Genomic DNA, 27,450 nt, shown 5'->3' on the forward strand with positions numbered 1-27,450 from the left:
AACCTAATGATAGAATTTAACCTTAGTTGGACCCACGAATGATGGGCCTAAGTTAAGCCCAACTATAAATTAATGTAGCGTAACCGCCACACGCTCATCTATAAATACACCACTCCTATGCAAGACCTATAGTTTTATTTCAGTCGACTCTTGACCTTCAATTTCCTCCGTCTCTAAATTTCCTTTTCTTTTGGCTCTCTCTGCGATCGAGTTCGAAACCGTTCCCTAATCGAAGATCTAGATTCAACATACGTTTTATCTCTCAGGTTTGCTTCTTCTTCGACTACGTTTTCTCCGCGATTATGATGATGCCTTCTTCTTCCTGCTTTCACTTTGGGTTGCGTTTCTTCATCTCCTCGATTCGCGATCCTCCTATTCGCATCGATACCCAGAGATCTAGGGTTTCCACCGATATGGATATGGATAAATCTTAGGGTTTCACCGATAAGGATTATGGATTCGAGTTTCTCTTCTATGTACATTGTCGGAGCTACATCTTCTCTTCTTGTTGTTAGTGTTAGGGTTTTGAATAGGTTTTAGGTGATGAATTATAGGTTTAGAGTTCTGAATTAGAGATTTATTTGGTTTTTTCTGTGGACGTGGTGCTCTATGATACCTGGATTGAATTTGGGGTTACAGACAGAAGAATGTGTTGCTTTTGATTCTCTAGCGATTGGGGAATTCAGAAACTCCTTGCTTCTGGACTTGTTACCCTTGTGAAAATTTATGTATGGGTCATCAGTCATCATGGATGAAGCAAACAGTTATCGACTCTGTGGTTCAGTCTTCTAAAGTTGGTGTTTTCTCAATGTTTAGTATGGATTACAAGGCGCCAAGGAAATACTCACACGGAAGGAATTTTGGAGTTGCGAGACAGCAAGATTTTGCAGCAGATATAGTTACGAGAAGACCTTATGCCCCGTATGACAATGGTATGAAGAAAGGTCCTAATAAGTTGTCAAGGAATCTGGTTTGGACGTCAAAAGAGTACAAATCACCAGAGGGAAACAGGCCAAGGCAGAATGCAGCCAATGGGTCAGCGAAACCACAAGTTATAGGCACAGGACATCGTGTATCAAACCAGCCGAGGAAGAATGCTGTGTATGGGCCAAGGAGCTCTTCTCTTTCAGACACCAGAGGTTGTGGGCCGAGACTCAATGGCAGTCCCAAAAAGAGTGTGTGTAATTTTTGGAAAGATGGAAACTGCAAAAAGGGCGAGAAATGCCAGTTCTTACACTCTTGGTCTTGTTTTCCTGGACTGGCCATGGTAGCTGCTCTTGAAGGACACAAGAATGATATTAAGGGAATCGCCCTTCCTCAGGGTTCAGATAAACTCTTTTCAGTCAGTGGTGATGGTACATTGCTAATTTGGGACTGCAATTCTGGTCAGTGTGTTCGATCCATCAACCTCCAGGCAGAAGCAGGGTCTCTAATTAGTGAAGGACCATGGGTTTTCCTTGGCTTGCCAAACGCTGTAAAGGTTAGTTTAAGGCGTCTCTTAACACAAATATTCTTCTGTTATCTAAATTCTGTTCGTTAAACTCAGTTGATTCTGGTGTTAAAGTTTTTGTTTATCAATTTTGCAGGCTTTTAACGTTCAAAACAGTAAAGATGTGCATCTTGAAGGGGTGGTTGGTCAGGTGCATGCAATGACTGCTGCAAACGGAATGCTTTTTGCTGGAACAAGTGTAAGCATTTTTAACTTAACTCTCTATCTTCTCTATACATGTGTTAGGTTCTCTGCTTCTTTGTTGGATCTATACTAATAAGTTTCTTTTGTCTTTTTTGGAATTGCAGTCTGGTAGTATATTAGTCTGGAAAGCTACAGACTCGGAGTCTGATCCATTCAAATACTTGACATCTCTCGAGGGACATCATAGTGGTGAAGTCACTTGTTTTGTTGTTGGAGGTGAAGTGCTATACTCTGGTTCTGTCGATAAAACAATAAAGGTAAGATATGGCTGCTACTAAATACAAAATGATTTCATCTTTAATCTTATTTTGAATGCATTCTAATAACTTCTGTTTGCTGTGGTTCTAGGTGTGGGATCTCAACACCTTGCAATGTAGAATGACCCTGAAGCAACATATCGGCACTGTCACTTCACTCTTATGTTGGGACAAGTGTCTGATATCGTCTTCCTTGGATGGGACCATAAAACTTTGGGCTTGTTCTGAAAATGAAAGTTTGAAAGTTGTTCAAACTCGCAAACAAGAACTGAGTGTTCATACTCTCTGTGGAATGCACGATGCAGAGGCCAAACCGATCATGTTTTGCTCTTACCAAAATGGAGCAGTTGGCATTTTCGACCTACCATCTTTTGAAGAAAGAGGAAAGATGTTCTCTACGCAGACGATCTGCACACTTACAATTGGTCCTGGAGGATTGTTATTCAGTGGAGACAAGAGTGGGAACTTGCGTGTATGGAGCTTAGCTTCTGGCACCAAAGTTTAGTCGTTTTAACAATTTTCGACTATTGATTTTCATTTAATTTGTACATATACATTGGTGGTTGATTCTAAATCCTTGCATTAATGTAATAACTTTTAATGTTGCCAAGATAAAAGAAAGTAATATTTTCATATCCGTTCTCTCATAGAAAGATGTTTATTTAACACAATTCCTTAAAAGATTTGTGAACTCCATGGAAGCTTCAAAGTTTTGTTCTGTATTCAAATTTCTTATTCTTCTTCTTTTGAAACTGAAAACGTGGGGAAAAAAAAGGAGATTTACAAGTAGAAAACACAAATCTACCAAATGGTATAATTTGTTTTTGGTCTTGAAGGAAGAATGCAAGCAAAACTGGACAGAATATATATCAACTAAGAATGTGGAAAGACACACGAATCACACAAACCAAATAATAGTGAACGCTCTTTGCATTTTGGCTTATTCATCTAGCTTTTCCACTTTTGTGTTTATCCAAGTGAGGAAATGCTTGTAGAATGTTATAAGCCCTGAGATCTTGCCTTGTTAAGATCCCTATCACAGGTGACATCTGCAACAACACAAGACACACGTTTAGTAGTGTTCTTGAATCTTGAATCAAGAGAGTAAAAAAGCAAACTTACCCCTGAAGCTTGAATCTTGGGAACCACCAGTAAATGTCTGAGACCCACTGACCGGAACAGAACCAAAGCTTTAGCCACTGACATACTTTGCACCACTGTGTAAGGTGTAGTGTTGGTCAAAGGATGAAGATCAACATACAATTGCATCTCTGAGCTTGTGATTGCAACATCATCGAAGTTATCTTCTCTCTCAGCTAATTCAACCGGTGTGAACTTTTCCCTAACTTCCCACTCTTCTGTTCTCCTTTTCTCATTCAAGAACCATCTCTTTTTCAGAACTTTCACAAGGTGAGCTCTTAGGATCAGACCATGGAGCTCTGTGCCAGTGTTTTGATCTGCTCCATCCAAGACTGGGAATGCGTTATGCGTTGTGTTCCTTAGTACATCGACTATATTTGCCACTTTTTCTACTCCGTTAAGTGTTACAACCGGAGGCTTAGCGTCGTTAAGCTCACCTACAGTGAGATTCCTCATCCACGGCTCTGGATTTGCTTCCAAGAAAGGTAAGCCCTTAAGATGGAGAATGATCTCGTAGATACTTAGATTGAAGCTGTCACCTACTGTTTTAGCTATCAGAAGCACAAACATTGTAATGGGCAACAAAAGAAGGTTGTTGGTGAGTTCCAGAAATATAACACAGAGTGAAACAGTCATTCTCATTGAACCAGCCATGAGTGAAGCTGCACCAAGAACCGCGTAAAGCCCTTGATCTATGTTTGTGTAAGACCCCATTGCTGTGCCTAGCATCCTACCGTATGCAGAACCCATGAGGATAATCGGTAGGAAGAGACCCGACGGTGTCGCTATACCGAATGTTATAAGACCCAAAATGCAGTAGAGGCCAAAGAATATCCAGAGAGAAACCATGCCAAACTCATTAGGAGTGTTTGAAGAGAAAATGTTTCTGACTGCATCATCATTGGTTGTGAGAAGCAGAGTGGATAGATCGTTGTAATAACCATTTGGACAGTTGAATTGCTTGAAATTTCCTGATCTTCCGTTTGTTGGACATATCTCGTCTATAGAAGGATCACAAGGCTTGCATTCCGCTAAGAAAGGAAGACCGAACAAGCAAACTGATGTGAATAGAGATACCCCAAGACTTAGAAGCACCTTATGAATCTTTCCCTTCCTACACCAAAATTTACCAAACAATGTTAAGTAAAAAGAAATCTTTAAGACTCTTGAACGTTCATAAACACTTACTGGTTGATGAGATTGTAAAGCCGGAGAACTTTATGCAGAAGATGATTGTACAAGCTTCCAAGAATGCCACCAAAGACTCCAATCAATGTGACTGGGATTATATCTGCTGCGTGGTACCTAACCTCTACATGACTCACATCGAACATAATGAGTCCTCCTGAGCCGAAAAGTCCGCATTTCCCGGAGTTACAAATCTCAATGAACGCTCTTAATACAACCACCACAACGGCTGTACTGAAGAATGTTCTCCACAAGAGAGCGCTTCTCCACCACGTAGCGACTTCCTCAAGAGCGAAAAGTACTCCTCCTACTGGTGACCTGAAAGCAGCACATACTCCAGAGGCAGATCCACATGTAATAAGATCTCTTCGATCTCTATCGTTGTTGAAGTAACGAAGCCATCTCCATTTGATTCTGTGATTATCTGGACCACCTTGACCAAGCAAAGAAGCTATGCAACTTCCAATATGAACCAATGGCCCTTCTTTACCAAGATCAAGTCCAGCTGCAACCGCTCCAATACTTCCAACAATCTAATCGGAAAAAAACCGCAAAATCCATCAGTAAAACAAAAGATCTCACACTAACTTTGTGGGAAGCTTCAAACTTTGTGAAGGTTTAAGAAACAAACCTTAACCATCATGGTGGTAAAACCAAACATATTGGGAGTGTCAATGCCATTAAGGTAAGCTTTAATCTCAGGGATCCCCGGACCAGCCGCCGTAGGAGCAAAGTAAACAACAAGTACTGTCGCCACCAAAGTCAGACCCAAATTCGCCCCCGTAAAGACCATCAGACCTGTCCAAAACCTATTTCAAAAACATAAACTTGTCATACAAGGTATCTCAATTTCTTGATCTTGACTGTTTTGTTTTTCAAGATTTGGCTGATGAGTCAATACCTATCTTGAGCAATGTAGTAGCCGACGGCGAGAAGTTTGTAACCGGCGATGTTTTCGACAGCAAGGTTGATGAGAGTAGCGATAAGACCAGTGAAGAGACCAACAAGACAAGCTAATGTCCATTTTAAGAATATGTATTGAAACACTTGTGCTTTTGATCTGCTTCTCCAGTCATGCTTGAACAGATCATTCTCGTTTATTCTGCAGAAATCCAAAATCTCAAATCAAAAATCTATACAAGTATATGTCTCCATCACTGATTATTTTCCACCAAGTTTAAGAAAAAAAAATATATGAAGATTGTCTGAAAACAGAGTAAAGATAAATAAACGTTATAGAAAGAGATTTGAGACCAAGACTTATCATACAACTAATAAACAAAAGGTAACCTAATTATCTGGATCTTGTACAAGATTTGGTTTATGATTGCTTGCGGCAAATTGAAAATGTGAGAAATAATTGAAGTATCACAACAGGTCATATGTCTCCATCACTAATATTTTCATTCTTCTTGTCAAAATTATCTCTAATATTTTCATAATTTATGTTCTGAAAATCAGGATAAAGATTTAAAAATTTATAGAAAGAGATTGAGACAAATAATCCATTCAATTTTATTTCTTTCTAAAATGAAAATTAGCTGAAAAAATAGTAAGATTGAAACTTTACAAAAAAAAAAGATAATGACAAACTCAATAAACCATCAGAAAGTGAAGATTTATCTGGAAACAGAGTAAAGCTCAAAACTTTATAGAATAAGGTTTTTTTTTTGTCACTCTTTATAGAACAAGATTAAGACTCATCCAAAAAACAATTCAAGAAAAGTAAAATTCGATATGAAAACAGAATAAGAATCAAATAATCAAGATCTAGAAGATAAAGAAGACATACTCATAATCTAAACTCTCGATGTGTGAAACCTTGGCACCGACCAAAGCAAGAGGAGTTGAAGAAAGAGTTCTATGTCTCTTAAGCAGTGGTTGATTCAAAGTGTTGTTCTCTGGATCTTCTCCTTCTTCTTCTCCATTGTAATTACTATTACTAATCTGCAAGTTTCCATCTTCATCCATCGATAGCTGTCTCTCTAATGATCCAAGAAACAATAAATAGGACCACTCCGAAAATTTATGAAAAGAAGAAGAAGAAGAACAAAAGTAGATTTTGGTTAGATCTTCAAGAGCTTTCTATCTATCTCTCTGTTACAAAACTACTTTTGGTTTGGATTTTCTCTGCGAATTTTGTCGTTTTTTCTAGAGAAACACTTTTATGAAGCTTTATAGATCTCTCTCTACATATGATACATGCATGCATCAATATACACCATTATATGTATGGTGATACAAACATAACATTTAATTTAAATGTTATTTGTTGTGAGGAGGAGTCACAGTGGGTGGATGGGTACCATATGCTATTCTCACTAAAGATAAGACAATCATTGGTCTATATTATATTGCCTACTTAAATAATATAACCTAAAATAAAGGTTGTCATCAAAAAAAAAAAAAAAAAACCTAAAATGAAGGCATGATATGTGTGTTTGTGTAGGCATCTACTATTCTCTAGCTATGTTTCAATCTGAATAGTGAATACAGTATATAGTTTTGAAATCCATTGTTGGTTTTGAAGTTAGAAGGAAGAAAGTTATAATTCTGTATACAAACCCTATATTAGTTTATTTATTCTTATCAATATTTTTAGTCCATTTTGTTGTGTGTACAAATCTACTTTGTCTTTAGCTATATACATACTTTTGTTTTACTCGTTTTTCATGTATATTAATACCCAAAATAAATTTGAAATTAGTTTGTGATTTTGACGTAGTTGAACAACGACGAATTTTTTTATATTGAAATAATTCTTATCCACTAAGGATATAACCCTTTTTGTGTGTGTAGAAATCGACTATTATCTAGCTATTAATTTGTACTCAATTTTTTTATTTCTTTCATTACAAATCAATATGTGATTTTGACGTAAAGTTGAAGAGGGAAAGAAAAATGATTTACATAAACATTAAGGTAACTTTTAAGAATTTTTGTGGCAGACATAAAATGTTTTACGTCGATAGTTCCAAAATCTTTGGGCGCATAGTGCAACTTGTATAATTTGGTTTCATAATAGGGTTTCTTGAAAAGTACTGTCAAAAATGCATATGTGGAAGTCCAAAAATACTACTCCATATCCCAAATTTCTCTAAGTAATAGTCCCTAACAACTATTAATATCACAATTAGTTATTTATTAATTTATCAAATACATAATTATTTTAAAATAGACATTTTAAATATTTTCATGAATTTCTTGCACAGACCAACGCTCTCCATACTTTTCCGTTTTGGATCGACAAAGACGGTTGCATGTGGATCTCTAAGGCATTGACAAATCTTTTCTGTTTTCATGTATAAAACTAATGATATTCAAACATTGTCCATAAAAAACATTACTCATAGAATACTCTACAATTTGCACTAGGGGACATAAACAAAATTTGTTTCGGTTGCTTGTGTACACATGGTAGATCACAATAATAATCTTCTTTTTAATTCCTTCATTTTTCATTATACATCACACATTACCTGAATAAGTAGCTTCTATCTTTTTTATTCTCCCATGTACTTTTTTCATATATCATTTCATCCGTTTTCATATAAATATCGATTCAAACTTTTTACTTAACTTTTAAAAATATGGAAAGAAGAAATCAAATATCAACATTTAAATAAGATTTTGTAATTATTTTTCTTCTAATTCATATAATTCATTCTTGATTCTTCATTGATCAGCCATTTGCCCATTTGGTTGCGTACTGGCCAAGTGACTATATCTCTCTTCTGTTAAATTGGTGACTTGTGTCAAATGACAACTCAGCCACTAGGTCTGACAGATCAGCAAAAACCTTTGTAACCAATAAGTATGAACATGTGTAATCTTACACATTCGTTCGATAATTCCAAGATCCAACGATCAAAAGAATTCCGACCCTTGAGGTCATCGAACAGCCCTTTTTAAATTTTCTCTTGTACGAGTATTTATCTCTAATCATTTATTCTCCAAACACGTGATTTATATATTCCGGACCCTAGAAACGTCCAATTGGAGAAATATATTTGACCACATAAACGTAGATATAATTAATCTTTAACATTATACGATGTTTTGTGTACTACTTAGTCTACTTTGTTGTTGAATAAGTATAATTTAGTTATATATATACTTATAAGTTGTAAATCAATATGAAATGGATGAGACTGAAGTATCCCATAACTAAATATGAGAAATTATTATGAAAAAAAATATATAAATATTCAAAAGTATGAGTGGCAAAACCATAGAAATTATACAACCCAAAAAGAAGATATGAAATAAATACTCTAAGAAAATGCTATTAGCTCTAAGGTATTGAGCGTCTGAGGTGATTGTACATAAGCGATTAATCAAATCTAAATGAACTTCGAGCAAATTTTTACTGGTGGTTAGCTATGTTTCCCGTCACAGTAGTTATTCGAAATTTGCTCTATTTGTTAGGATTCAAAAGTTGATAACTAGTACATAAATAACCTTTACTTCTTTTTATTTATATAAATTTTGTTTTTAATGCAGGAAATCTATTTTAATGAGTTGTACCATTTGTTTAATTACAATGACAAACACATTATATTGTTACCTAGCTAGTTCGGGTACTATGGATAGTGTGGGACTAAAATCCTAGAATTGCAAGATTGCTATGGGGTCTGGGAGCATGGTTTTGTTCAACTGAGAATCCCTTTATTATTAAAAAGGAAGTACAAATTGAAATTTTGTCTAATTTGACATCAATTTTGATTTCAATTTTGGATTTTGTTTTATGCTATTCAAAATTATTAAGGGTAATTTTGTCTTAACAATCTCCTAAACTTTATATGATCCGATTCAATCAAAACCGTTCAACAAAAATAATATTCAAATCATATATTACGATTCTTACTAATCACTAAAAAATTATATTTATAAGTTTAGAATATCAAATTTATTCGAATATTTAGTATAAAAACCAAATAAACCGATTGCCCGCTGTAAACCGCGGGTTAAAACCTAGTTGTGCTGAATTTTGTCATACAGTAATAAATTGATGAAAGTAAGAACACAAAAATGTTTACGAAGAATTATAATACTCTCATAAATTGATCATGTTATAATATTTGGTATAAAATATCAAATAATATACATCCCAACAAAAAGAAAGGAGATATATACTCTACAAAAAACGACTAGTCTATCAAGTAAACTATTAGGTGTTGGTAATTTAAACTTCTATTCATCCATAAAATGAGAATTAAAATTTTAGATATTCGCATTATCAAATATTGGTATAGCAGAGAGAAAACTACTCTATATATGTTTCTAAGAAATTATGTTTTGGATTTTTTCACACAAATTTAGAAAAAATATTTTTATTTTTATTTTTATTTTTGTTAGTTTAGTAATATTAATTCTACTTCTCTTTTTTCTTTATTGGTTACAGATGAAAGTAATAATAACATTGATAAAAACATTAATTTTTGTGGAACAAGAAAAAAAAATCTTTAGGAAATAGATGGAGTAGTTAACTTGTTATGATCCATGGTACGTATAAAGAAATTATTTAGAAAATTCTTGGTTACCAAATAATTATAATAAATAATCCAACCAACCGAATAATGTGTTGTACATAAATTTTGGTCAGAAATGGGGCCAGTAGAGAAGAAGCTACACTTGGCATATGCGAAACCATGTGATCCATATGTAGAGTCCCTATTTGACGACGATCTTGTGATTAGATCTAAATCCAACTGGCTGGTTTCATGAATGAGCTACGTATCTCGTCATGGTTCATGTGACTTTTGTTTTTCGCTTTTTATTTATTTTTTGGTTTCTTTCCCTCATGATTGAGAATTTGAGATGATGAAAGAAAAAATTACTGACCGAAAAATAGACACAATTATAAGTACAAACAGAAGTTATATGTTAATATGTTAATATGATATGATAAGAAAACAGAAGTTATATACAAATTATAAACAAAATAGGCCCTTTAACAAAAAAAAAAAAGTTATAAACAAAATATTTGGTTTTCTTGTTTGTAAAATTGTTCGGACCAACAATTTCTTTTTATGTAAAGATTGTTGGAGATAACATTTTGTTTATAATGTAGCTAAATGGGAACATGGTCAAAGCTTTCGGAAGAGTATCTTTCGTGTTAACGGCAATTAAGAGATGCATCCATTCGTGATATATAATACATAAAACAAAAACATTATCATGTGTTATAATTGGAGCAATATAATCCGCCAATCTTAACCAATATGCATGCATCTGTTTATTACAAGTTTTTGGTTCAAAAACTATAGTCCATTATGTTTTTATATAGGGTTCAGGATTTAAAAAATATATATTGTTTTTTTTTGGGTTTTAATGTTAAGCTAAAATCGATATTGCTTTAGGTTGGATAATTTAGTTTACGTGATAATCTTTTTATAAGTTAATCAATGAGAGAAAGCGTAACAACTTACCAGATTCATGAGTTTTCAACACTTATATTAGATTTATGAAGAAAAAAATATTTGATTTATGAACAATTAACAAATCTTCAGTCTTTTCATGATGAAATTTAATAATGCGGATATCGAGATTTGCATATTTGCTTTGAGTATGAAGTTAGGCAAAGTTATTGGCGAAAATATTATTTTAATTTTGGAAAAAAGAAACAAAAACTTCAACAAAAAAGATGGTAATGTTGAACACGGCGTCGACTCACCGCCTATGGCCGACCAGATACGTACACTCTTGATATGTTTGTTATGTAATTCCTCGACTTTGGGGATGAGATGATAGTGACCAAAAGATTATAAACAAATTAATAATATTTTTCAAAAATTAAGTGAATTAGAAAAACATTAGACAAGAAAAATTTATTTAAGGATTAGGTAGTTTTAGTTTATCAGAATCTTCAAGAGAGTGACCGTTTTTTTAGTCTTCGGATCATACCCAATATTTCTTTTCGAATGTTCAATTTTAATACTACTACTATTATTAATTAATTAATCATACACGATAATCGTGTGTTTAAATATTAATGGCGGTGACAGTATTATAAATATATACAATCAATTAGAATATAACATAAGAAAAAGTCTTTTGTAATTAAATAACCAAATGCTGGAGGTTTATTTGTAAAAATATGATAACATGTAAAATAGCATGCATTTTTTATAAAAAAAACATACACAAATGTTACATAATTTGTTTAAAACATATGTGATATGTATCATATACTCTACTTATTCGTGATTTTGCCACCTAATTATCATTTTTCAAATAATCATTCCACATATATATGGTCATTTTAAAGAATATTGGAAATATAAAGAACTAAATTTATAGTACTAATCAGCTGATTTACCTTTTTGAAATGACATCAATATTTCTAGTTAATATTTCAAACATCAATATTTCTAGTTAATATATGCAATGATGACAGAGAATTAAAGATATTTTGGAGTATTATTTGTAACACCAAAAATACTCACCTTGGGATGGAAGTTGAGTATTTTTGGAGTATTAATTTAGAGGAGATAATTTATGTTTTAATAGGTATTAACAAACGTCTATGGATGTGAGTGTCTAAGATATCAAAACTCAAGTTGGTTATAAAGAAACAAAAGGTCGAACATCAAACATCAATATTTCTAGAAACATAAATACGTTCAAGAATCAAGATTATATATTGTTATCCCCTTTTGGGGTCTGACTTGTCAAATCTTATCAACTTCTTTTACATTTGCTTATCTAGTAAACCAACAATATTCACTAATCAAATCATTGGCTACTGAGACATCATCACCGGTTAAAATATTCCGGTTTAAGGACAAATGATTGGTTTTGTTTCCCTTATTGGCTATTTATGGATTGCAATAATTTACTTTCTCTTTTATATATTACAAGATGTAATTTAGATTACTGTACTTACGTTACTCTTGTCGGCCTGATTGGTAAATAAATATTTAATATACAGTGACCGTATCTCTGTGGCCATTATATTCTTTTTGTTTTTCCTTCAATAGTGAAGGCTAAACTAACCAGTTTAATATGAATATATATAATCATAATGATTTTGAATCATATTCTTATATATATATTATAGTTTTTTGTTTATTTTAATATGAACAAGACACCACATATTCCGATGATATACAATACTACTAGACATAATTAAATACCTACGAAATATATTTCACCAAGAATATACCTACGAAATATTTACACATTTTTATGTTATAATTTCTTTTAAGGTTCTCAATATATATATATATATATATATATATTATTTAAAAATATATGGATCAATCTATACAACCCATAATTCGCCATTCTCTTTATTTATTTAGAAAATAAAAGTTACTGAACCCATGAAATAAACGGTGGGTTGAAGTACATGAATAAGGGTCGGACCTAGCAATCCATTTTAATGCAGCAAGTAATTAAATATATTTGAAAAAACATCTGGAATCAGAAAACAAATATTAAAAATGGATGTAAACTTGGAGAAACGATCTGTCCTAACAACAATCTCTATTTGAGTCAAACAAAATTAATTTGAGTAATAAATTCTGAAAGGTGCAAAATGCAATTATTTGTCATAAAAGAGAGAATCCCAATAATTAGTGTATAGTATAATCTAACCATTATTTACTTAACAAATATGGATTTGGAAGCAAAAGGAAATGACTGTAACCAGATTCTGCATGAACCCCTTCTTATCTATTCAATGTATTCACCATTAATGCCAATATAACAAAAGGACATATATTTTGGACTTCCAAGATTTTTTTTTTGGTCGAAATGGACTTTCAAGATTTTATATTCTAAGATTTTGCAATCAAAACTCAGTAGAACAAAAATGAAGATTGTAAGGATAGTGAAATCACCTTACCTTGTCATATGTTGCCTTCTCTTGATCATTCTTTGGTTATTGTCTCATCATGATCATAATCATCACTCTTGTGCTCCATACATGAATACTATCAGAGGAACACAATTCTCGCATCTTCAACCTGTAAGATCAAGATTATGATCCAATTATGATGCTTTTTATTTAATAACATTATATATTGATAGATTTGGTATTTCTGATCATAGGAATCTTCAGGCTTATCGAGTCTACTTAAAGAAGCAGCTACAGAAGACAAGATAGTGATTATTACCATGGTCGATCGAGAATGGGCAAAACCTGACTCTATTCTTGATCTATTCCTGGAGAGTGTACGGATTGGAGAAAGAACCAAACACTTGCTAAACCATTTGATCGTTGTGGCTTTAGATGATCAAGCTCTTCGATATTGTCTTCGTGCCCACCCACATTGTTACCTTCATAGATATTCTAGAAAAAAATCAGAATCTTTAAAACCAGATGGTCTTGTTACCGGTTGGAACAAGAAGTCTTTGGTTAAAGAGATCTTAGAACTCGGCTACCACATAATGTTCACCGTAAGTTCTCTTAATGCAAATGTTTCCCTTTCTACAACCAGTTTTTATAGAACAAGTATGACTTTGTATTCAAGAACCTAGGTTAGGTACTTAGGTGGGCACCTAGCTAGATTGGCATATCCCGCTCCATGAATAACCTTAGATGGTGGATTTATGAGTTTTTTCCACCTAATATATATTTTTTTTTATTCAAATTTATTGTTTTTGTCCATCTAATTCTTCAGAATCATTATTTCTAATTATTATATATGTCTTAGAATAGTGAAACAACTAGAGTTTGAAGTAGAAGAAATGTTCTGATATCACAAAGCCAAAAAAATAGATCAAAATTTATTTTATTTTTATCTAAATCATTTGTTTGTAACAAATTGTAATATTGATTTGTTAACAAGTTTTAAAATTGAATTATTGATTGTAGTGTTTATAGACCATGTTGTTTACGTTTTTGGTTACATAGACGCTTAAAATTGGTTGCAGGAAGCAGATGTGATGTGGCTAAGAAATCCTCTAATGCACTGCAACCCACAAAATGCAATATCAGTGGCTTGCGGGAACTCATTAATTGATCATCAACATGATCATTTAACAACGGAAAACACAGGAGGTTTCTTCTATGCCAAGTCCAATGATATAACCATAGACATGTTTAATATCTTGAACGTAGAAAGGGTTTTGTATCCTGCAACTGGAAACCAATCCTTGTGTGATATTGTCAAGCGCGAAGATGTAATCAAAGCCCTTGATAAGAAAGTCACCTTCTTGGATGATGCTAACTTTGGGAAGTTTTGTCAACCAAATCCGCAAGATCAAAGCAAGATAACAACAGTCCATGCAAGTTGTTGTCATGATACAAAGAGTAAGGTGCGTTACCTAAAGCTACTTCTCCAGGACCGGAAAAATATGAATCCGCAATGGATTATTCCAAGCCAGTTATGCAGATGATTTTATTCGTTACAATTTTTTTTAACATATGTATAACATTTTGTACAACATGAAAGAACGAAAAACTACATTACCTTAAGACCATGTTTATAGGTGATTTTATTTGAGTATCATAAGCCCAAAAATCATTTTTTAATGCAGTAAAGCATGTATTTGGGCATGATCTGTATCAGTCCACTGATACTTTTGATACTGAGTATCAGATGACGTGACATCACACCATTGGTTCAGCGAAAACAAAGAAAAAAAAGAAAAATCTTCTCTCCTCTCTCACTGATAATACTATTTTTCTTTCGTTCTCTTCTACAAACCTAAAAAATCAGAGCGATAAACGAACAGGTATGATTGAACTGAACCTAAAAACCATTTTCCTTTCGTTTTTATATATTTATTTTCGATGTTGCAATTTTTTTCTTTTTATGATATTTAAACCGGTCTCACCAATAGAAATCGATTTATTACGAGTATCATACAAAATCTTAAATAATAAACAAACATTAAAATTAATATTAAAAAATTACTAATGATATTCTATGAGTATCAACTATATACATGCTCTAAGTTTTGACCAAAAAGTAGCCTCATCTGAAGATTCATCCTCTAAATAACTCATCTTTTAGACTTTGTGGCAACAGTTGAAGGCACATGGGATCAATGTTATCTACCATGTAGATTATCCATCCGAAGGATAGGCGCTTGAGATCTTTTGTCTATATGCTTTTAAACAAAGTTCTCGGCGGGATGGTTATGAAGAGCATGCAGCAAAAGTAGTTAAGCTTTGCGGTAATCTTCCACTGGCCATTCGTGTTGTGGGTTCTTCTTTTAATGGAGACAGCTAAGATGAGCGGATGCTTCAATTATATGGGACAGAAACTAATCTTGATAGAAAAATTGAGGATTTCGTCTTCAGAGTGGGTTATGACAAATTGTTGGAGAAACATCATTCTCGGTTTCTTCATATTGCATGTTTTATGTGACAACCATGGGTCGAAGACCCCAATATATTTTTGTATTCTTTATTGGGCTGACTTTATCATAAAGCCCATAAGGCCCATTACTTTATTCTGTAGGATTCGTGAAACGGCCTTATGATTATGAATTCTGCAATAAAAAAAATTCGTGATTTGTCGTTACGGAAGAAAAAAGGGAAAAAATCGCGAAGCTTGAGAACACATAGATATGCAGAGTGAAATCGGGAGATTGATGTTCCCTGAAGATGCTCGAAAAGTAGCTGAATCAATCTCTAGATTCCGATGTTCGCAGTTTAATTCTCATCGGAGAATTTGTACTTCGATTTGGGTTTCTTTGATTTTTTCTTTTGTAGAACTTGACGAGATGGGGAGGAGCATTACTGGAAATTTCACAGTTTCAGAAAGTCTCTGAAGTCAAAACAAATGAATCTAGGTGCTTTTTTTTTTCCTTCTACTTTTTTTTTTTGTTAGCTTTGATGATAATTTTCAAATTCAATTTAAGAACATAACTGTCATTGATTCTGCCTGGAAATGTGAACTCTTATGGTAGGATTTCAAAATTCTCTTAAAAAAAATGAGTTCTTATGTTTATAGTGTCACTTTTGACCTTGCTTCAAAGTGGCACTTAAGATTCAGTAGTAGTAGTGCTACTTTTAATGTTTTGCAATTTTAGTAAGATGGATGTGTTTTGAGGTAACAAATGTTGGTGATTTAGCTTTGCATTCTTTGCCACTAATAACCACGTGAGAATGCTATTCAACAGACTCACGAATTATTCACCTAGTTTTGAATTATGTCTTTATCTTAATCTCTAGCTTTTATTTAGTTCCATAATCAAAGGAATTTAAAACTTATTCTTTGTAGGTTAGCACAAAGAAGCTGACGCCTATGTATGCAAACTTTATACAATTGAATTCAAAATCATAAAGGTCAGTGGTCTTCGACGACTGTGGGGACACATTGTTTGTCACTTTGTATTTTTCTGTAGAAATTTCTTTGGTGTTTCTTACTATAGTGATAGTGGGAAACACAGTGTTATGTGGTCTTTGATGACTTTGGGGACACATGTTTGTTTTTTTCTCTTATCTTCTCATTTTTCCCTTAATATATAGCACATTGTGATACCTTCTTCTTCAAATCTCACTTTTACTCTATCTCTTATGGCTTTTTCATCACCGTCTGACTTCAAGAGATACCATGTCTTTTCGAGTTTCCATGGACCAGATGTCCGTAGTGGATTTCTCAGTCATTTACACAATCACTTCGAAAGCAAAGGGATCACTCCGTTCAAGGATCAAGAGATCGAGAGAGGCCATACGATCGGACCTGAGCTCATACAAGCGATTAGAGAATCTAGAGTCTCGATTGTGGTGCTTTCAGAGAAGTACGCTTCTTCGTGCTGGTGCTTAGATGAGTTGGTGGAAATCTTGAAGTGCAAAGAAGCTTCGGGGCAAGTTGTGATGACTATTTTTTACAAAGTTGATCCGTCCGATGTACGGAAACAGCGGGGAGACTTCGGAAGTACTTTCAAGAAAACATGTGAAGGGAAAACCTGGATAGTGAAGCAGAGATGGATCAAAGCTTTGGAATATATAGCAACCGTAGCTGGAGAACACTCTCTAAGCTGTTTTTTTTTTTTTCTCTTGGCTCAATGAGTTAGAATGCTTTTCTCTTTCTTAATTGTTTCTTCAACCGTGGAATTTCTATCATTTAATTAGACCCACCAACTTGATTTTGTTTGCTTTTATTAGGGCTAATGAAGCAGAGTTGATCCAAAAGATTGCTACAGATGTTTCAAACAAACTTAATCTTACACCGTCGAGGGATTTTGAGGGGATGGTGGGACTTGAAGCTCATTTGACAAAACTGGACTCTTTTTTATGCCTTGAGAGTGATGATGTAAAGATGATTGGCATTTGGGGTCCTGCTGGAATTGGTAAGACTACCATTGCTAGAGCTTTATTTAACCAACTCTCTACCGGTTTTCGGCTTAGTTGTTTTATGGGGACCATTGATGTTAATGACTATGATTCGAAGTTGTGTTTGCAAAACAAGCTTCTGTCCAAAATTTTGAACCAAAAGGATATGAAGATACATCATTTAGGCGCAATTGAAGAATGGCTACATAACCAAAGAGTTCTTATAGTTCTTGATGATGTGGATGATCTAGAGCAACTAGAGGTATTGGCTAAAGAAAGTTCTTGGTTCGGTCATGGAAGTCGGATCATTGTTTCCTTAAATGATAGAAAGATTTTGAAGGCACATGGGATCAACGATATCTACGATGTGGATTTTCCATCCGAAGAAGAAGCTCTTGAGATCTTATGTCTATCTGCTTTCAAACAAAATTCTCCACAAGATGGTTTTGAAGAGGTTGCAAAAAGAGTAGTAGAGCTTTGCGGTAAGCTTCCATTGGGCCTTCGTGTTGTGGGTTCTTCTTTTTATGGGGAGAGCGAGGATGAGTGGAGAATTCAATTATATGGAATTGAAACTAATCTTGATAGGAAAATTGAGAATGTCTTGAGAGTGGGATATGACAAATTGTCGGAGCGACATCAATCTTTGTTTCTTCATATTGCATGCTTTTTCAACCATAAAAGTGTTGATTATGTGACAACCATGCTCGCTGACAGTACTTTGGATGTCGAAAATGGGTTAAAGACCTTAGCCGCTAAATCTCTTGTGTCTACTAATGGATGGATAACGATGCACTGTCTACTACAACAATTGGGTAGACAAGTTGTTGTTCAACAGGGTGACCCGGGGAAACGTCAGTTTTTAGTAGAGGCCAAAGAGATTCGCGATGTCTTGGCAAATGAAACAGTAAGTTCTAATCTATATACCCTGGATATTGCCTAATTTTGTTTGTGATAACAGTGTCATCAGTCTTCTTTTGCAATATTTTGTAGGGTACTGAATCCGTCATAGGTATATCGTTTGACATTTCGAAGATCGAGACGTTATCTATAAGCAAGCGAGCCTTTAATAGAATGCGTAATCTCAAATTCTTAAATTTCTATAATGGAAGTGTTAGCTTGTTAGAGGACATGGAATATCTACCTCGTCTAAGGTTACTTTATTGGGGTTCATACCCGAGAAAAAGTCTTCCTCTGACATTTAAGCCAGAATGTCTCGTCGAACTCTATATGGGATTCAGCAAGTTGGAGAAGCTATGGGGAGGAATCCAGGTTGGTATTTGATACTTGTGATTGTGAATACGTTTGTTTACCAATGATATTTAACCTTAGTATGATATTCCTCATTTTTTTGTGTGTTTGACATGCAGCCCCTCACAAATCTAAAGAAAATAAATTTGGGATATTCCTCTAATTTGAAAGAAATCCCAAATCTTTCGAAAGCCACTAACCTCAAGACGTTGACGCTTACCGGTTGTGAGAGTTTGGTGGAGATTCCATCCTCTATTTGGAATCTACAGAAACTGGAAATGCTGTATGCGTCAGGATGCATTAAGCTACAAGTTATTCCCACCAACATCAACTTAGCATCTCTTGAGGAAGTCAACATGAGTAATTGCTCACGTCTGAGAAGTTTTCCAGATATATCTAGTAACATTAAGCGTCTCTATGTAGCAGGCACAATGATTAAAGAATTTCCTGCATCCATTGTTGGACACTGGTGTCGTCTTGATTTTCTTCAGATAGGCAGCAGAAGCCTCAAGAGATTAACACATGTCCCAGAGAGTGTAACACATCTAGACCTACGCAACAGTGATATAAAGATGATCCCAGATTGCGTCATAGGTCTTCCGCATCTAGTATCTCTTCTCGTCGAAAACTGCACAAAACTGGTGTCAATTCAGGGTCATTCCCCTTCGCTGGTGACCCTATTTGCAGACCACTGTATATCACTCAAGAGCGTATGCTGCTCTTTCCACGGACCAATCTCGAAATTGATGTTCTACAACTGTCTGAAACTGGATAAGGAATCAAAAAGAGGAATCATACAACAATCGGGTAACAAGTCTATATGCTTGCCAGGTAAAGAAATCCCTGCAGAGTTCACTCACCAAACTATAGGGAACTTGATAACCATCTCCCTGGCTCCAGGTTGTGAGGAGGCTTATTCTACGTTCTCAAGATTTAAGGCTTGCCTCCTGCTTTCGCCAATCAAGAATTTCGCATTTAATAAGATAAATTGTTTTCTAAGAAGCAAAGGTGTCGAAATTAGTCGCACTACAGAGTCTATATATCCTTTTGTGTCTGGTGGATCTCTATCAGAACATCTGTTTATCTTTTGTGGCGACTTATTTCCTGAAGAAAACAGAAGCCTTATGGACGTGACTCCGAACGAGATTCTGTTTGATTTCAGCTCCAGTGATGTCGAGATTGTGGAATGTGGTGTAAAGATCTTTTTAAGTAGTGGCATTGAAGTGGGCTACTGTGAAACTGGAGGCAACAGAAACCACCACATAGATGGAGAAGCAGAAGCGTTTAAGGTAACTCAAGTTGAAAACAGTAAACATACAGGCCACTGGAGTTGGCTTAGGAAGCTTCGTCTGGGGAAGAAGAAGATGAAGAATAATAAGACAGAGCTTAGTTCGAGACCAGTCTCAGGATTTAGTGATCTTACTCGGGGAATCTTTATAAGGTATCAGGAGCCTGAAGCTGTTGAGCTCACTAAAGATGAAAGAATCACAGATCTTTCGAGTTTACTATGTATTGGTTCCCTTGTGGTCTGTTTTTTTCTTTCTGTTTTTTTCGGGCAACCCCTTGTGGTCTCTGTTTTGTTGCTTTTTTCTTGCTTCTTTCTTCAGATGCAATGAGCTGCATCACAGACAGATCTTGTTGTGTTTGTATGTGCGAAACAAAAAAAGATTTCAGTTTTCTTGTTCTTATATATACTCCCTCTGGGAGAGGCCTTGTTAATCTATCCAAAGAAGCACGATGCTCTTTGGTGCATTGGGGATGCTCATACTTCATATGGGGTTTTGACTCCTGATCAAACTGAGGCTAGAGATCACTTTGAGAAAGCTACTCTGCTTTTTCAACAAGCTTTGGAGGAGGTAATTAGTCTCTTTCTTTTGTAATCCTCACCTAATCAAAGTGATTGTTATTTGTTTTTTGTGCGTGGTGTTTTGTAATTTGAGATGTATATTTACGCAGCAACCGGAGAATGCTCACTATGCGAGATCACTGGAATTGGCTTCCAAGGTACATCTTTATTGTTAAAGTTTCCTCAAATTTGTCATGTTTCATCTTTTGGTTCTGGTTTAAGAAACTGAGATCTACGTGTTGTAGAGGCTTATCTAGTTGTCTTAGCAATAGGAACTGCGAGGTGGTTTGGTTTGATGGATATATATATAATCACTCATAGACGGAGAAAAATGTATCTGAATCATACCTTTATGCCTAGATATGAAGTTTCTTTAGTGTAGAATAAACTCATTGTACAGTGAAGCAATGGTTATGAATCTTTGGTTTTTGTTCGTTAGACCAATTCTCCTTCTATTTGTGCAAAAATGCAGGGTCCAGAACTAAATACAGAGGTTCACAAACATGGTTTAGGTCCACAACCATTGGGCGGCACCGCAGGACCACCATCTACCAGTGCGAAGGTATTTTCTTTTCTTCAAATATCCCAATTGGTTTGATGAAAATCTAACATTTTTGTTCTTTCTTAGATTACTTTGAGAAAGCTACTCAGTTCCTACAACAAGCTTTTTTTGTTTGCTCTCTTTTTAGTATTCATCAAATTCAGATGAGCTTTAATGATAAGGTCATATTCGTTTGATTGAATCTGCCTGAAAATGTGAACTCTTTATGTTAGAATTTCAAAATACTCTTGAATTTGGAATATTCTTTTATGTATGTATGTATGTTAAGATGTACAGTTTTCTCTATTAAAAAAAAAAAAGATGTACATTTTGTTGAAATTCGAATTGGGTGGTTTGTTCGAATTACAGGAAATATCACAGTTTCAGAAAGTCGAGAGTCAACAGACTCTCGAATTATTCACCTAGTTTTGAAAATTTTGTCTTTATTAGTTCCATAATCAGAGGAATTTATAACTTATTCTCGTTAGCACAAAGAAGCTGATGCCTATGTATGCAAACTTTACACAATTGATTTCAAAATCATAGAAGTCAAGGTCTTCGACGGCTGTGGGGACACATTGTTTGTCACTTTGTATTTTTCTGTAGAAATTTCTTTGGTGTTTCTTACTATAGTGATAGTGGGAAACACAGTGTTCTGTGGTCTTTGATGACTTTGGGGACACATGTTTGTTTTTTTCTCTTATCTTCTCATTTTTCCCTTAATATATAGCACATTGTGATACCTTCTTCTTCAAATCTCACTTTTACTCTATCTCTTATGGCTTTTTCATCACCGTCTGACTTCAAGAGATACCATGTCTTTTCGAGTTTCCATGGACCAGATGTCCGTAGTGGATTTCTCAGTCATTTACACAATCACTTCGAAAGCAAAGGGATCACTCCGTTCAAGGATCAAGAGATCGAGAGAGGCCATACGATCGGACCTGAGCTCATACAAGCGATTAGAGAATCTAGAGTCTCGATTGTGGTGCTTTCGGAGAAGTATGCTTCTTCGGGCTGGTGCTTAGATGAGTTGGTGGAAATCTTGAAGTGCAAAGAAGCTTCGGGGCATGCTGTGATGACTATTTTTTATAAAGTTGATCCGTCCAGTGTACGGAAACAGTGGGGAGACTTCGGAAGTACTTTCAAGAAAACTTGTGAAGGGAAAACCGAGGAAGTGAAGCAGAGATGGAGCAAAGCTTTGGCCTATATAGCAACCGTAGCTGGAGAACACTCTCTAAACTGGTTTGTTGATTAAATTATAATGCTTTTATCTTTCTAAATCGATGCTTCAACGGTGGAATTTCTATGATTTAATTAGACCCACCAACTTGATTTTGTTTGCTTTTGTTAGGGATAATGAAGCAGAGATGATCCAAAAGATTGCTATAGATGTTTCAAACAAACTTAATGTTACACCTTCAAGGGATTTTGAAGGGATGGTGGGACTTGAAGCTCACCTGGCGTAACTGGACTCTTTGTTATGCCTCGAGTGTGATGATGTGAAGATGATTGGCATTTGGGGTCCTGCGGGAATTGGTAAAACTACCATTGCTAGAGCTTTGTTTAACCAACTCTTTACCGGTTTTCGGCATAGCTGTTTTATGGGGAACATTGATGTTAATAACTATGATTCGAAGCTGCGTTTGCATAACATGCTTCTTTCGAAGATCTTGAACCAAAAGGATATGAAGATACATCATTTAGGCGCAATTGAAGAATGGCTACGTAACCAAAGAGTGCTTATAGTTCTTGATGATGTGGATGATCTAGAGCAACTAGAGGTATTGGCTAAAGAAAGTTTTTGGTTCGGTCCTGGAAGCCGGGTCATCGTTACCTTGAAAGATAAAAAGATTTTGATGGCACATGGGATCAACGACATCTACCATGTGGATTATCCGTCCCAAAAAAAAGCTCTTGAGATATTTTGTCTTTCTGCTTTCAAACAAAGTTCTCCACAAGATGGTTTCGAAGAGCTTGCAAGAAAAGTAGTAGAGCTTTGCGGTAATCTTCCATTGGCTCTTCGTGTTGTGGGTTCTTCTTTTTATGGGGAGAGCGAGGATGAGTGGAGGCTTCAATTGTATGGGATAGAAACTAATCTTGATAGAAAAATTGAGCATGTCTTGAGAGTGGGGTATGACAAATTATTGGAGAAACATCAATCTCTGTTTCTTCATATTGCATGCTTTTTCAACCATGAAAGTGTTGATTATGTGTCAACCATGCTCGCTGACAGTACTTTGGATGTCGAAAATGGGTTGAAGACCTTAGCCGCTAAGTCTCTTGTGCATATATCTACTCATGGGCTGGTAAGGATGCACTGCCTACTACAACAGTTGGGTAGACAAGTAGTTGTTCAACAGTCTGGTGAGCCGGGGAAACGTCAGTTTTTAGTAGAGGCCAAAGAGATTCGTGATGTGTTGGCAAATGAAACAGTAAGTTCTTACCTATATATATACTCCCTTGATATTCCCTACTTTCTGTTTGTGATAACAGTTTCATCGGTTTTGTTTTGCAATATTTGGTAGGGTACTGGATCTATCATTGGTATATCATTTGATATGTCCAAGATCGGGGAGTTCTCTATAAGGAAACGAGTCTTTGAAGGGATGCATAATCTCAAATTCTTAAAATTCTACAATGGAAATGTTAGCTTGTTAGAGGACATGAAATATCTACCTCGTCTAAGGTTACTTCATTGGGATTCATACCCGAGAAAAAGGCTTCCTCTGACATTTCAGCCAGAATGTCTCGTCGAACTCTATTTGGTATCCAGCAAGTTGGAGAAGCTATGGGGAGGAATCCAGGTTGGTATTTGGTACTTGTGATTGTGAATACGTTTGTTTACTAATGATAATTAAACTTAGTATGATATTCGTCATCTTTGTGACATGCAGCCCCTCACAAATCTAAAGAAAATAAATTTGGAATACTCCTCTAATTTGAAAGAAATCCCAAATCTTTCGAAAGCCACTAATCTCGAGACGTTGAGACTTACCGGTTGTGAGAGTTTGATGGAGATTCCGTCCTCTATTTCGAATCTACACAAATTGGAAGTACTGGATGCGTCAGGGTGCTCTAAGCTACATGTTATTCCCACCAAGATCAACTTATCATCTCTAAAAATGGTCGGCATGGATGATTGCTCACGACTGAGAAGTTTTCCAGATATTTCGACTAACATCAAGATACTCAGTATAAGAGGCACAAAGATTAAAGAATTTCCTGCGTCCATTGTTGGAGGTCTTGGTATTCTTCTGATAGGCAGCAGAAGCCTCAAGAGATTAACACATGTCCCAGAGAGTGTATCGTATTTAGACCTAAGCCATTCTGATATAAAGATGATTCCAGATTACGTCATAGGTCTCCCGCATCTACAACATCTGACCATCGGAAACTGCAGAAAACTGGTGTCTATTGAGGGTCATTCCCCTTCGCTGGAGTCCATAGTTGCATACCGCTGTATATCACTCGAGAGCATGTGTTGCTCTTTCCACAGGCCAATCTTGAAACTGGAGTTCTACAACTGTCTGAAACTGGATAATGAATCAAAAAGACGAATCATACTACACTCGGGTCACAGAATTATTTTTTTGACAGGTAATGAAGTCCCTGCACAGTTCACTCACCAAACTAGAGGGAACTCGATAACCATCTCTCTGTCTCCAGGTGGTGAGGAGTCTTTCTCTGTGTCCTCAAGATTTAGGGCTTGCCTTGTGCTTTCGCCAAGCAAGAATTCCCCATATTCTGACATAAATTGTTTTCTAAGAACCAAACAAGGTGTCGAAATTAACAGCACTGCAAAGTCCATATATTCAAGTCCCCCTAACAGATCTCTATCAGAATATCTGTTAATTTTTTTTGGCGACATATTTCCTGAAGCAAACAGATGCCTTATGGACGTGACCCCGAACGAAATTGTGTTTGAATTCAGCTCCTCTAGTGCTAAGACTATGGAATGTGGTGTACAGATCTTGGCAGAAGGAGGACAGAATTGTAGTGTCGTCGAAATGGGCCACTCTGAAACTGGAGGCAACAGAAACCACCTCACAGATGTTTTAAAGGTATCTCAAGTCGAAACCATCAAAAACAGTAATAATACAGGTCACTGGAGTTGGCTTCTAGGGAAGAAGAAGACAGAGCTTAGTTCGACATTAGTCTCAGGATCCAGTGATGATACCTTGATGAGGCATCATGAGCCTGAAGCTGTTCAGCTCAGTAATGATGAAAACACCAGAAATCTTTCGCGTTTGCTATGTATTGTTTCCCTTGTGATCTCTGTTTTGTTACTTTTCCATTGCTTTTTTCTTCAAATGCAATGACCTGATGCATTACACTACAGATCCTGTTGTGGTTAGACGTAATAGTTGTTGTTGTATTGTTTGGTGTTTTTTTTGTTGTTACTAGTTGTTGTATGATTGTGTGAAAAAAAAAGGGTTTAGTTTTCTTAGATATTGTTGGGCTGACTTTAGCAAAAGCCCATAAGGCCTTTTAAGCCCACTTCCCGGACGAGAAGAGCGAACCGACTTATATACGAGGATTTATAGCTCGTCTTCCTTAAATTATCGTTTGTGACGGAAGAAGAATCAAAACAATTAATCGCGAGGCTTGAGAATCAATCAATGGATATGCAGAATGAAAACGAGAGATTGATGGTCTTCGAACATGCTCGCAAAGTAGCAGAAGCAACCTACGTCAAAAACCCTTTAGATGCCGAGGTTAGTCTTTTGATTTATCGTTTTTTGGATAATTTACCCTAAATTCGATTACGAATTTTGTTATTCGAATTTTGTTTCTTTGTTTCTGTAGAATTTGACGAGATGGGCAGGAGCTTTACTTGAACTATCACAGTTTCAGACAGAGCCAAAGCAGATGATTCTAGGTTCTTTGTTATTTCTTCTCGTTTTAGTTTTGTATCGAATTCAGATTAAATTCGTTTGATTGAGTCTGCCTTGAAATTGAATTATTATAGACTTAGATTAGTCGTTTATGTATGTATGTTAAGATGTATGTTTTGTTATTGAAATCTGTAACTAATACTTAAAAGATGGAATTTTACGTAGAGGCTATTTTGAAGCTGGGAGAGGCCTTGGTCATCGATCCAAAGAAGCATGATGCTCTTTGGTTAATTGGGAATGCTCATCTTTCATTTGGGTTTTTGAGTTCTGATCAGACAGAAGCTAGCGATAACTTTGAGAAAGCTTCTCAGTTCTTTCAACTTGCTGTGGAGGAGGTAATTAGTCTCTTTCTTTCGTAATCCTGACCTAATTAATATGATTTGTTTTATGTTTTTGTCTTCTGTGGTGTTTTGAAATGTGAGATGTATTTTTGCAGCAACCAGAGAGCGAACTCTATCGGAAATCATTGACATTGGCTTCCAAGGTACATCTTCATTGTTAAAATTTCCTCAAATTTGGTCATGTTTACTTCCTGATTTAAGAAATTGAGATCTGCTTAGCTAGTTGTCTTAGCAATAGGAACTGCGAGGTGGTTTGGTTTGATGGATATATATAGTAACTCATAGACGGGGAATAATGTATGTGAACTGAATCATACCTTTATGCCTAGAGATGAAGCTTTTTTAGTGTAGAATAAACTCATTGTTCAGTGAAGCAATGGTTATGAATCTTTGATTTTTGTTCGTGAGACCTATTCTCCTTCTCTCTTTGTGAAACTGCAGGCTCCAGAACTACATACAGGCGGCACCGCTGGACCATCATCTAACAGTGCGAAGGTTGTTTCTTTTATTCGAAACTACAATTTGGTTTGATGAAAATTTAACACGTTTGTTCTTTCTCACAGACGATGAAGCAGAAAAAGACCAGTGAGTTCAAGTATGATGTGTTCGGATGGGTCATCTTAGCCAGTTACGTTGTTGCGTGGATCAGTTTTGCCAATTCTCAGACGCCGGTGTCAAGGCAGTAACGCTCACCAAGAGCGTCTAAAGACCAGCACTTTTTTTTTAATGCATTTTGAAACAAAAGAGTTTTCTCATTATAACAACTCCTAGAACATATTTGAAGTTAAGAATGAGAGAGACTCAGAAAATGTATAAGAACTCATATTGTCCTTTGGAAATTAACATACAAATTAGTGAAGACATTATGCCTAACTCAGTAGAGTACTCTTCATAATCACCTTCTTCTTCTCCCCCATCGCTTAGCTCTGACAAAGACTCCCTATGTAACCTGTTTCTCGTTGGGTACCGTACCATCATTTGGTTAACAAAAATATCAGTTTTCTTTTCCTTGTACTATATTTGTCCATGATCAGGTTCTAGCTTTGAAGATTAACATTTCA

At 35.5% G+C, this 27,450-nt stretch overlaps 5 protein-coding genes, 1 long non-coding RNA gene, 1 other non-coding gene and 1 pseudogene across 19 annotated transcripts; 6 read left to right on the forward strand and 2 right to left on the reverse strand.

Annotated features, from left to right (window-relative positions):
• Nucleotides 1–142: 142 nt before the first annotated feature.
• On the forward strand, nucleotides 143–2,602 carry AT5G40880 (WD-40 repeat family protein / zfwd3 protein (ZFWD3)). 2 transcript variants are annotated; one of them, NM_001344365.1, is made up of 5 exons: nucleotides 145–266; nucleotides 817–1,480; nucleotides 1,587–1,688; nucleotides 1,798–1,950; nucleotides 2,042–2,585. In NM_001344365.1, exons 2-5 carry the CDS (start codon nucleotides 818–820, stop codon nucleotides 2,453–2,455), a joined length of 1,332 nt encoding a protein of 443 aa, NP_001330275.1. In that variant the 5' UTR covers nucleotides 145–266; nucleotide 817; the 3' UTR covers nucleotides 2,456–2,585. The 2 variants fall into 2 exon arrangements, with proteins under 2 accessions (NP_198904.1, NP_001330275.1); NM_123453.3 differs by having other exon boundaries at nucleotides 143–1,480; nucleotides 2,042–2,602.
• On the reverse strand, nucleotides 2,564–6,674 carry CLC-A (chloride channel A). Of its 2 annotated transcripts, NM_123454.3 has the most exons (6): nucleotides 6,071–6,674; nucleotides 5,180–5,380; nucleotides 4,910–5,087; nucleotides 4,279–4,811; nucleotides 3,073–4,204; nucleotides 2,566–2,999 (listed from the first exon to the last, which is right to left on the reverse strand). In NM_123454.3, the coding sequence occupies exons 1-6, from the start codon at nucleotides 6,247–6,249 to the stop codon at nucleotides 2,895–2,897; spliced, it is 2,328 nt and encodes a 775-aa protein (NP_198905.1). In that variant the 5' UTR covers nucleotides 6,250–6,674; the 3' UTR covers nucleotides 2,566–2,894. The 2 variants fall into 2 exon arrangements, with proteins under 2 accessions (NP_001031990.1, NP_198905.1); NM_001036913.2 differs by lacking the exon at nucleotides 6,071–6,674 and having other exon boundaries at nucleotides 2,564–2,999; nucleotides 5,180–5,754.
• Nucleotides 6,675–9,884: 3,210 nt separating this feature from the next.
• Nucleotides 9,885–10,091, forward strand: AT5G06085. Its single transcript, NR_142890.1, has one exon. It is a non-coding gene; the product is annotated as an other RNA (long non-coding RNA).
• A 2,994-nt stretch (nucleotides 10,092–13,085) lies between these two features.
• AT5G40900 (Nucleotide-diphospho-sugar transferase family protein) lies at nucleotides 13,086–14,677 on the forward strand. Its single transcript, NM_123455.3, has 3 exons — nucleotides 13,086–13,252; nucleotides 13,336–13,683; nucleotides 14,161–14,677. The coding sequence occupies exons 1-3, from the start codon at nucleotides 13,097–13,099 to the stop codon at nucleotides 14,623–14,625; spliced, it is 969 nt and encodes a 322-aa protein (NP_198906.2). The 5' UTR covers nucleotides 13,086–13,096; the 3' UTR covers nucleotides 14,626–14,677.
• A 632-nt stretch (nucleotides 14,678–15,309) lies between these two features.
• AT5G06095 lies at nucleotides 15,310–15,508 on the reverse strand. The gene has a single exon (NR_142891.1). It is a non-coding gene; the product is annotated as an other RNA (non-coding RNA).
• Nucleotides 15,509–15,711: 203 nt separating this feature from the next.
• On the forward strand, nucleotides 15,712–21,739 carry AT5G40910 (Disease resistance protein (TIR-NBS-LRR class) family; the record flags this gene model as incomplete). 9 transcript variants are annotated; one of them, NM_001344367.1, is made up of 7 exons in its annotated part: nucleotides 15,712–16,029; nucleotides 16,461–17,251; nucleotides 17,348–18,419; nucleotides 18,506–18,784; nucleotides 18,883–20,619; nucleotides 20,720–20,767; nucleotides 21,082–21,739. In NM_001344367.1, 3 exons carry the CDS (start codon nucleotides 17,433–17,435, stop codon nucleotides 20,377–20,379), a joined length of 2,763 nt encoding a protein of 920 aa, NP_001330754.1. The 9 variants fall into 9 exon arrangements, with proteins under 9 accessions (NP_001330754.1, NP_001330750.1, NP_001330752.1 ...); NM_001344372.1 differs by having other exon boundaries at nucleotides 15,759–16,029; nucleotides 16,787–17,251; nucleotides 21,082–21,370; NM_001344371.1 differs by lacking the exons at nucleotides 20,720–20,767; nucleotides 21,082–21,739 and having other exon boundaries at nucleotides 15,752–16,029; nucleotides 16,461–16,525; nucleotides 16,787–18,419; nucleotides 18,883–19,594; nucleotides 19,664–20,379.
• Nucleotides 21,740–21,903: 164 nt separating this feature from the next.
• Nucleotides 21,904–25,575, forward strand: AT5G40920 (annotated as a pseudogene). Its single transcript has 4 exons — nucleotides 21,904–22,395; nucleotides 22,505–23,585; nucleotides 23,679–23,957; nucleotides 24,048–25,575.
• Nucleotides 25,576–25,706: 131 nt separating this feature from the next.
• On the forward strand, nucleotides 25,707–27,329 carry TOM20-4 (translocase of outer membrane 20-4). Of its 2 annotated transcripts, NM_123458.5 has the most exons (6): nucleotides 25,707–25,868; nucleotides 25,960–26,032; nucleotides 26,214–26,383; nucleotides 26,485–26,532; nucleotides 26,831–26,884; nucleotides 26,953–27,329. In NM_123458.5, the coding sequence occupies exons 1-6, from the start codon at nucleotides 25,773–25,775 to the stop codon at nucleotides 27,073–27,075; spliced, it is 564 nt and encodes a 187-aa protein (NP_198909.1). In that variant the 5' UTR covers nucleotides 25,707–25,772; the 3' UTR covers nucleotides 27,076–27,329. The 2 variants fall into 2 exon arrangements, with proteins under 2 accessions (NP_198909.1, NP_001330863.1); NM_001344374.1 differs by having other exon boundaries at nucleotides 26,831–27,262.
• The last annotated feature ends 121 nt before the right edge of the window (nucleotides 27,330–27,450 follow it).

This window comes from Arabidopsis thaliana, chromosome 5 (genome assembly GCF_000001735.4).
Source record: "Arabidopsis thaliana chromosome 5, partial sequence".
In the NCBI taxonomy this organism is placed as follows: domain Eukaryota; kingdom Viridiplantae; phylum Streptophyta; class Magnoliopsida; order Brassicales; family Brassicaceae; genus Arabidopsis; species Arabidopsis thaliana.